General features: G+C 43.4%; 1 protein-coding gene across 1 annotated transcript; it reads left to right on the forward strand.

The window, feature by feature from the left end:
* Positions 1-3350: 3350 nt before the first annotated feature.
* tmem47 (transmembrane protein 47) lies at positions 3351-10133 on the forward strand. The gene is made up of 3 exons (XM_080032987.1): positions 3351-3777; positions 8286-8426; positions 8666-10133. The coding sequence occupies exons 1-3, from the start codon at positions 3552-3554 to the stop codon at positions 8842-8844; spliced, it is 546 nt and encodes a 181-aa protein (XP_079889113.1). The 5' UTR covers positions 3351-3551; the 3' UTR covers positions 8845-10133.
* The last annotated feature ends 26 nt before the right edge of the window (positions 10134-10159 follow it).

Below are 10159 nucleotides of genomic sequence, written 5' to 3' on the forward strand. Positions count from 1 at the left end.
TTTGATTTGGCTGCATCCATCCCTGAGCCACATAAGAGAAAGTGGAGGAATTATCTTAGAGAAACAGAGTGGCCCTCTGTTTCACACATCCAGGATAAGAGAACAATAAACTCTCCAAATAATCTGAACACAAGATGCCACAACATGCACTGGGAATGTCTGATGAAGTGCCACTGAGTGAACAAGTAATGGCGTCCGTGTGACTGGTTCATCAGCACAAGACTTGAAAAGCAAATAAAAAAGAAAAAATGTCAATAAAATTACGCACAAAATGCCAGAGAAACAGGACATTTCCCTAGGAAATAATGGAAATTGTGTGCTAAAGACACCAGGAAAAACCTGAAGACTCGCATTCCAACAACTTAACTTAACTTAACACTGGAGGAGCCTGGTGGGGGTAAAAAGTGTTATGTATAGCCTAGTATCCGTAAACTTACCACTCCCCATAATTCCTGCAGTTCTGTTTTGGGTGCTTTATCTGTAGAAAAAGCAAACACACATTAACATACCGCTTTGATACATGATAGGAATCAGACAATAATTAACAAGACGCCCTATGAAAAAACTGCACATGTCGCTTGGTTTCTTTCTTAAGATGAACAGTTATTTAAATATCGATTTTAATCACACAGCAAAATAATAATTTTTATTTTTTTAGAAGAGATTGAAAGGGATGTAGTAGGCCTAATGTCAAACATTTCGGCTACCAAAGTGAGCGGAATTGTATTCAGATTTCTCACTTTTAAAAAAAACTTGAAAAGTTATAATTTAGCCAAACAGACATAACAGCAGAATAGTTGTATGAAGAAAAAAAAACAATAGGTCTACCAACCTGTAGTCAAATTATTAATTTTGGACAAGAACATATCGACAGCTAGGTGTTAAAGCCAAGGGCGTTGTTTTGTTGTAAATATGAGACATCCTTGACCAAAGTGACAGGGACCAATGGCGGCTAACTGACCAGTGTAACATGTGTTACGGGAATACTGCTCGTTCCTCCCCAAAATAGATTACCAGAAGTGGAAACATAAACAATATATATAAATAAAACAACAATGTCAGCTAAGCTTCACTCAGACTGCAAATAGACCATTCTCGTCCGCTATGTGTCGGTGAGCTGAGCGGCTCGGAGCTGGTTAGCGCCCCGTGTATTGAGCGGCGTAGATTTGTAGGATCAGTCCGCCTTTTGCCTCGGATGAGATTTAACGAGCGACACATGATTCAAACGTCCGCATATCACGACACAGAGGTCGGTAAAATGAGCTCCGCTACACGTTACACGTGTATGCCTTCATTTATTAGTATAGAGATACACTTAATCACTTCAGCTTACCCTTTTTCTTCCCCAAAACCCGCATTTAACGGTACCACGTCCTCGCTGCTGCCCCAGAGTGTTGCTAGGCACGTCGCGCAGGCGCAAAACTATGTTTGCGTGCAGCGGCCCCACGAACTGCCCTGCCCCTTGAGTTAAAGGGACAGTTCTGGGACTGAAACCGCCGCCTACCACAACAACTGTAAACAGCGCGTAATTGCTCTATGGCACATCAATTGACGACCAGGGAATTCAAACAATCCTAGTAATTATCGTAGTGCCTTAACATTAAGGGTGTAAATGCACCCTAATAAGAGGAATAAATAAATCCGGCATTGCTTCAAATGGATTCCAATGAGAAAGGTTCATCATTTGCGGGTGTTTCATACTATTTACTTTACAATGACGTTAAGATGTACACGTCATAGTTAAACATAGGCCTACCGACGGATGTAATTAAGTTTATAGTAAAAATAGATGATGAAGGCTAGGCTAAAAATATGTTAAAATAAAATCTGATTTCAGTCCCTTGTTGTAGATTTGATTGATGTTAATTTCCCCACCAAATGTTATTTAAAATGTTGGTTTGGTTTGAGATAAATAATTAGCCTAAATCATATTAAGCTGCATCCTTCTTGTTATTTCCCCCCGGAGGATTTAGATTATATTGCATCAGGTTAGATTAGATATTTGCCTTACATTTCTCCTAGCCTGCTTTAATTTTACATTTTGCTCACATAAATCAGCCTTGGTCAACTTTGTTGCACTGCTGGGCAGTTATTGATGGACGAGGAAGAGACAATAGTTAGGCCTATATTTTCTTTTCCAGGCTGTTAACTTTTTCTTAATGTTCTGTCAGTCGATTTGAAGATTTCTATTGGATCAGTGAACGTTTGTACCTCAAATATGTGTACCACAGCAGTAATGTCATAATAACACTGATGAGTTAGTCCTGTGGGTGTATGTGTTTTTGTTGCTGTGTGAGTCCACAGAGTCTCTACTGATTACAATCTGTAATAATCATCAGTAATGATGAAAGACTGTGCCTATAGTAACAATTGACCTACACTCCTGTAAATCAAAGACACATGCACGGAAACTGAGGGAGAGAAAGAGAGCATGAGAGAAAGGGGGGTATAATCAAAACTGCATGTGTGCATATACGTATACTGTATGCTTGTGTATGTGTGTGTGTGTGTGTGTGTGTGTGTCTTAATCAATATGAATTCATTCTGAGGAAAAAGGATAAGCAAAGTTAAATTAGGGAAAGCATGAATTATTGTGTGTGTCTGTGTGTGTGTGTGTGTGTGTGTGTGTGTGTGTGTGTGTGTGTGTGTGTGTGTGTGTGTGTGTGTGTGTGTGTGCGCACGCGTGTGTGTAAGGGAAGGAAGGACAGAAATGGAGAAAGAGAAGTTGGGTGAAGTGCATTGCAAGGGAAAAGCACAGAAAGTGAACCCACTAAGGTGACTTTTACTCTTATTGGAAAAGTTAAATTAGAAAAAATAATAATTGACTTGCCTGAAAACAGATTTTATCTCGTTTGTTCTGCCCCAATGATTGCTGTAGGCCTATTTGGCGGCACCATTTTGCCAACTTTGTACATGTTCCTCAGACTACAGCTGCCTATACCTTTGAGTGCCTCCATTTTCCATCAAACTGTGTCTACTTCAGTTAGTGGTATCTTCATTTCCAAGAATACTTCATGAACATCCCGGACAACAGGCCTTTAGCCTTTTTGAAAGTTGTGGTATCAGCACATGTGCTTATTAAAGCATTTATGATATCCACTTGCAGAGCACTTACCCTGTGTAATTCTGATTAGTTTGACAAGAAGCATAATTAAAGTACACCACCGCCCATCAATGAGAAGCCACAACTCGTGCGCACACTTAGACCGAGAGATGCTGTGTGAGCAGATGTAGGCACTAGGACCCAGCAGGTGCAGCACGGTGTTATAATTGACGTGCCGCACATTCCCGTCCGCAGAGCGCTGGGTCTACAGCAGCGGCAGCATCGTCCTCTGCACTCGGAACGTGGAGTGAGCGGCGGCTCCCCATCCTGCTACCCACGGCACGGGCAGGGGGGGAAACAACTTGTCTTTAACCCGACTAATATAGTGGGTTTGAGGAAGAACACAGAACCCCGTCACGGAAACACGCACGATCCTCTTCTTTTTGTTTTTCTTTCTTTTCTTTTTTTTCTTTACTTTTTGTGAGTAAATGAGTAAAATACTTTAGATATGGCTTCATCCGTGAGCGGCACAGAGGAGGTCCGGGTTTCGACGTTGACGCCCCTGAAGCTGGTGGGACTGGTGTGCGTCTTCCTCGCCCTGTGCCTGGATGTGGGGGCCCTGCTGAGCCCGGCGTGGGTCACGGCGGATGACCAGTACTACCTGTCTATGTGGACGTCTTGCTGGAAGCCCGTCAGCTCCGAGCAGTGGTCCTGCAGCAGCACGCTGACCACCGGTGAGACAGACGCTCATGTGTACAGTGGCTCATTGTGATGAGGTGATAGACCCACCATGTTGCTTCGGAAGTTTTAAATCAGTTGGGTGCTGTAGTTTTATGTTTTACCCTTAAAAAATAGCAGGATTTGGTGTGCAGATATGAACCCACATTCATATTCAAATCCAGTTAGATGCACACGCAGCGTTTAGGGATAACAAAGGATCCGTGCAGACAGTGCACTCCTGAACCAATCTGCTCCGTGGGTAAGAATTTTAAAACATCACCCCAGGGACTGCTAAATGTTAATTACTTTATAATTAGCTATTGCCTGGTTAATTTAAACTGCCAAACGGTTCTACATGAAATAACACAGTTAACATTTGGCTTCACAGCAACACTGCTTTCCAATGGGGAAACAAAACGTTTATCCTCAAGTCTCAAAGTGTGGTGGATAAGACACCTTTGATTTTTATATCCGAGGCTAGTTAACTTTGTTTCTGAAACATATGCCCAGAGCGCCCCTGAATGATGTGGGAATCTTGCCTCGCCAGGAGAAGTCCAGCTGGGGTTTCACTTGGCCTTTTGTTGCTCACAAAATGAGCCTTTGTGTGGGTTTCTTCACTGGCCAAGAAGAGAGGGCAACCCAGAGCAGAGAACTCCCCAGAGATCCAGATGCCTGGAGATTAGTAACCAGGGAAACAAGTGAAGCGCTCCAGAAATGCTGTAGTTCTGTAATGGGGAAACTTCTTCATGGAGTTGTCTCTATTTAAGTTTTTTCTTCTTTTTCTGGAAGCATTTCATATTGTAAACACAGCCGATCATTCAGTGGTTAAAATAAATAAATACAAGTGGTTGGGAATAGGTCATTACCACTAGCCTATATGAACAGCATGCACACAAGTCAATGAATCCAGGAAATCAGTTATTTATGCCTTGTTGAATAAAACCTGACAACCATGAAATTTAACGTAACGACAGCTTGCAACTCGTTAGGCTTATAATGTGCTTGTCTTTTTAATGTGACATTAGCACGTTTTAGACCACAGTTTGTGTAGCTGATGTTGTATTGTGAAGTGGACAGAAATAACATTAACACTTTAAAGTCCAGTACCATCGGCACAAACTAAAACCTCAAATATAACGAGAAAAACTTGAAGTTCAAATGTTTTATGGGTTGTATTGTTTTTCATTGGTGTTCTATATTCGACTCGACATCATTGTAAATGAGGTTCACCCCTCAATGATCTCTCGAGTATAAATGAAGGTTAAATGAAAATGAATATTGTGTCTGCTGCTCTGTAGCTTATTATATATGTATAACCCCATATACTTACAGGAGTTCTCTTCTGCACATGTTAAATGTGGGTAAAACTTATGTAGGTCTGTCTCAGACTATACGCTCCAGACTTCATTTTGTGTGTGAGTGTGTGTGTGTGTGTGTGTGTGTGTGTGTCCGCTTTATATATATTTCACTTTTTGCTGCCTTCGACCTCCTCCCGTGTGCTGAGTCTGACAAAATGTTTGTCTTTCTGTCTAAGGGATGAGTATCTGCAGGTCACGCTGGCCCCAGATCCTCCTCTGTCAGCGGAGACAAAGTGCACTTTGGTGCCATATAAAGACATGCAGTCTCAGTGTCAGCTCTCAGCCCTCAGCAGTGCATACCACAGTAAATGCACACTGCAAACTGCCCATTTCCTCTGGCTTGTGCTTGGCTAGCCTTATTGATTCGAATCCCAGGAATCAGTTTCTGCCCCCCAACCCCCCAATATTTTCCCCGGCGTCATGCTTGGGGCATTAAATAAATCCTGTTAGTTTGAAACACCAGCTGGCAGCTCAGTGTGTGTGTGTGTGTGTGTGTGTGTGTGTGTGTGTGTGTGTGTGTGTGTGTGTGTGTGTGTGTGTGTGTGTGTGTGTGTGTGTGTTTGGGTAACTATGCAGTGTGAATTAGAAAGTTGACATGAGATATTGCCTTGTTACATGTGCATGAAGGGCTTCAAATACACAGACACAAATTGTTACTCTCTCTCTACCACAGTCTCCCCTCATCACAAGTACACACATACACACATATACACACACTTAGGCCAAGGGTTGGAGGTCAAGTATACAACAGTTACCTACCTGACAGGGCTAGGAATGTGGAGCAGTCCTGCAAGAGCAGAGTGTGCGAATGTCAGGTCGGTGAGAGATGAAGGGACAAATGTGGAGCGAGAGAAAGTCCAGCTCAGCCAGACACAGTGATGGCAAAGCTTATTAATAATGGAATACGCTATCGACCCCTTATTTGGGTGAATGTCCTATCTTTGATGGATGTCACAGCACAGAGCTGGAGCCTGTAAAATGCTCAGTGTCTTGCTTGGGGACACTGGGGTCCACAAAAACCAGGGACCTCTAAGATCTTCCTGCTTTCCTTAAACTTCTCCACCCCGCCGCCCCGAGAGAGTGAGACTGAGTGTGTGTGACAGCAAGAGATAGAGATACTCGAGGCTCTTCTGTGACACAGATCTTGCCACCATTGTCTCAGACCAAGACACAGAATCGGGGCCCTGAAGGATGTTTTTCGGTTAGAACTGAAGCGGTCCCTGACATGCACACACACAGGGCTGTAATTAACGCTCAGATTGGATCTATCATGCTGTATCTCCCATTTCCATCTGTCATCACACAGGGCTCAGATTAATAGTTTGGCACTTCCTGTTCGTCAAAGCCTTTGAGCACTGCAGCTCTGGCTGTGTTTCTTCCACAGCGTTCAGGGTCTATTCCAAATCTGAAACCAGAGGACTTCCGGGGTCCTGCTGTTTCACGGGTGTGCTGATAAGGCTTTCGGTTGCACACTGGCTGGGCTGAAGGCACCAAGCTGACCTAGAGAAGATATCTCCCCAGCGACAGGCTTTGACAGCTGCAGGTCAAGTCACTGCGGCCCTGTGCTGAGAGGCAGTGGCCGGGAGAGTCAGGGAGGGTTCAGTCTTTAAGGGGGCCTTCGTCTTCTGTGAGCTGGATGCTGGAGGGAGCGAGTGCTCTGCTTATTGTGGGCTCCTTCCAACATCCTGTGGTGACAGGGCCCATTTTTAAACTCTAAGTCTTGCACCATATTTGGTCAAAAAGTAGTTGATGTTTGTTTATATTTGAGCTGCTTGGCCCCTGGAATAAAGTTTCCCTCCAACAAGAGTGGGAACTGTATTTTAAGCAGCTTATGTCCCGTCACTTTCTCTCCGCTGGTGAATGTTTTGATGATTTTCTGCCTCAATAGAGAGGAAAAATTATTGGCAATGCTTGATGTTTTTCCTTTTTAAATTCACATACTTTTAATTTCCTTGGCTCCATAATAGACACTTCCACAGACGCACTTGTCAAAAAAGGACAACACATTTTCTTAAACTCAAGTATTTCAGTATGACATTGTTCACCCACTGTAATACCGAATCCCCTTATGCACAGCCCAATTTCCTTTATGCTTTGATGCTACTTATTTATTTTTCATCGGCTAGGTCCTTTAGTTTATTTACTCCCCTGTAATCAAATGCTTCAACATAATATCCTCTGCCTGTTTACATGTATGTAGACCTCCTGTTTCCGCGGGTACACAGTAAAGTAACAAAATAGACCCATTCATCCCCATTCACTGTTATCTCAAACAATAACACAGTGTGTCTCTCAACAGTCCCTGGTTAAAGGCCCATAGCTAATTAAGTTTTTCAAAAAACTCAAACGCACTCTTCTGATTTGTTGTTGCACAAAGCAAACTCACATCGAAATGTGATTTGGTTCTTTCTTTCTTTTCTGTTCAAACACAGTAGCTTTTCCATTTTTGTCCCCACTTTGGCATTCCTACAACGGGGAAGAGACACTGAGACAGCTGTTATTTTAGTTATATTTTTTGTGTGTGGAATAAACCTGAGTGAAATGCTGAGAATGCTGCTTCTGAGCTGGCATCGGCTCCAAGACGGATGGATACTCATTATCTGAGTCTCACCTCACAGGAATCACTTTGCCTTTTTCTGCTGCATCGGGCACTCATTGCCCAAAACCGCTGAAATCACAGTCTGGCGTGTGTGTCTTATAAAACGTGCATGTTGTGTGAGTGTCCCTGTTTGTTTTTTACTACTGTCAGCCAGACACTGCTGCTCTCTGCCCTATAGGGGTTATTGACCGGCCGCACGGTTCAGGTTATTCTCCTGCCACTGGCTTACAGATTTACGCTTGAGGAGGAGTTTTCTAAGCCTCTGACCCGCAAATAGTTTGTGTTTCCGCTGCGCTTATTCACCTCAAACTTCAGTGGGTGGAATCATTTGTTCTCTCTCGATAGACTGAGCACAGCGGCTCAGCAATATGGCCGGCTGCCTATTCTGCTCATGATCTATCTATCCAACTTTCCTCCCTCCCTCCTGTCAGCATCTCAGACACGGCTCTCCAGAGTAACCCCGTTTTAGCTACCTACGTATGTCACCCTCTATCTCAGTGTGATTTCATGCCTCCTCCTCCTCTTCCCCTCCCTGTGTGTGTGTGTTTGTGTGTGTGTTTCTCAGACTGGCAGATCGCCACACTGGCCTTGCTGTTGGGGGGGGCGGTCCTCACTCTGCTCTCCTTCTTCGTGGCGCTCATCTCCCTGTGCACCAGCTCCAGGAGTCGCTGTTACAAGCCCGTGGCTGTCATGCTGTTTTCTGCAGGTATGTGAAGATATTCTGTCCTATTAAAAAAAATAAAATAAAAATTAAGTATAGCACAAAAATACAAAATGACGACTGTCCAGCTTCCAACCAGATCTAGGCCTGCACACGGTAGGCCATAGCAGAGGCACTAAAAGTACAATATGTGATTCAAATGGCCATGTCTTTTGTTCGGTATGTAATTACCATGCTTATTTTACACACCAGTGACTCCTCTCTTTCCCATTGTCCCTCTGCAGTGGTGCTCCAGGTTTGCAGCTTGGTCCTGTTCCCCATCAAGTTCATAGAGAGCGTCAATCTGAGGGTGTACCATGAGTTTAACTGGGGCTACGGCCTGGCCTGGGGGTCCACCATCTTTTCATTCGGAGGAGCCATTCTCTATTGCCTCAACCCCAAGAACTATGAAGACTACTACTAAAACTATGTGGGAACGAAACAGACAAACCGAGACTCTTTGTTTCCTGTCAGTAATAGGAAACTTTGCTGTCTGTCACACAGTGCACGACCACAGACAAAATAGGAATAAACAAATGCTTGCTGTTAGTTTCAGGACTGGAAATGAGCCTCTTTTCATTTGATACTGTGAACTTATTTTCTCACGGAACCGAAGCCCCAAGCTCTCTTAGAAAATGTATTTTGGAAACAAAGCCGGCTGTAAAAAAAAACTAAAACAAACAACCGCAAAATAAGCCTGTGTCCCCTTTAAGTGGAACTGCAGCAGGTCTTAGAACTAGGCAGAAAATCTGGAGGGAACAGATGGATTCTTTGGCCCCTTACCAGAACTAATTAACCAATCGGAGCAGAGAGGGCAGAGAATGATGTAAACTCTGGCCAATCGAGGGCAAGAATGAATGCAGGGAGGAAAACATCCTATTGAAGTGATATCCTGAGGATGACAAAGTTAGGACAGGGCACACCCAAGGAAATGCGACATGCTACTTTGAGGCTATTAATAGGGTCCGAGATACTCATAATGAACACAAACTACCTAAGACAGTAAAAACATTCCACAGCAACTTTCTAAATGATATCATACTGGTGAGAGGAACATTTACTTGTTAATGAAAAGCATCGCCGGTCACATGTAAACCACGGTAATACCTTTGGCTGGTATTAAACACCACAGCATAACCCAACAAGATATAGCTGCTTTTTTTATCAAATGGTTGTATTATATGTAAGTATGTGCAGTAAAGATAATAAAAGTATTATTCATTCTGAGAAGACTAGTGGAAAGGAAGGAGGAAGGCGAATGAACATGTTCGTGGAGCTGGTGCCCATGTCTGCATGATCACATCACGCAGCATGTGCTCACTCCTCACCCCCATGTGATGCCTCTTATCTTCTCCATTCGGAAAAAATTCTCTCAGCAGAATAAGCACCAGTAAGAATACAAAGGTAGATTGTTCTGCTTCATCTCTAGAAGAAAATCATTTTTGTCGTTTTTGAAAAGGACAGCAATACTTTGTTTTTGCATCTAAGTTAAGGTTTATAATTAAGTTCTTTAGACGACGGCAAAGTGCAATGTGCTGTGCATGAGTAGTGCAAGAGCTGTGGGGATCAATCAAGAAGAGAATGGAAAGTTGAGGCCGACAGTGTGGTCAAAACATGACACCGATGATAAAACTCTTCTCCATCCTCATTCGGTTTAGTCAGAAACATGAGTGACAGTGAGCGACTGTGTGCATGCCACTACCATTTGCTGGCTAGTTTAGGATTCCCACTGGTTTGGT

The sequence above is a fragment of the Ammodytes marinus genome, assembly GCF_949987685.1.
Source record: "Ammodytes marinus genome assembly, chromosome: 8".
NCBI lineage: Eukaryota > Metazoa > Chordata > Actinopteri > Uranoscopiformes > Ammodytidae > Ammodytes > Ammodytes marinus.

What these genes read in the sequence shown, in the direction of transcription:
- tmem47 (XM_080032987.1), top strand. Translation starts at nt 3,552, where the DNA reads ATGGCTTCATCCGTGAGCGGCACAGAGGAGGTCCGGGTTTCGACGTTG. An exon ending in CAGCAGCACGCTGACCACCG is followed by an intron (nt 3,778 to 8,285) that starts GTGAGACAGACG and finishes TGTGTTTCTCAG; the next exon opens with ACTGGCAGATCGCCACACTG. An exon ending in TGTCATGCTGTTTTCTGCAG is followed by an intron (nt 8,427 to 8,665) that starts GTATGTGAAGAT and finishes GTCCCTCTGCAG; the next exon opens with TGGTGCTCCAGGTTTGCAGC.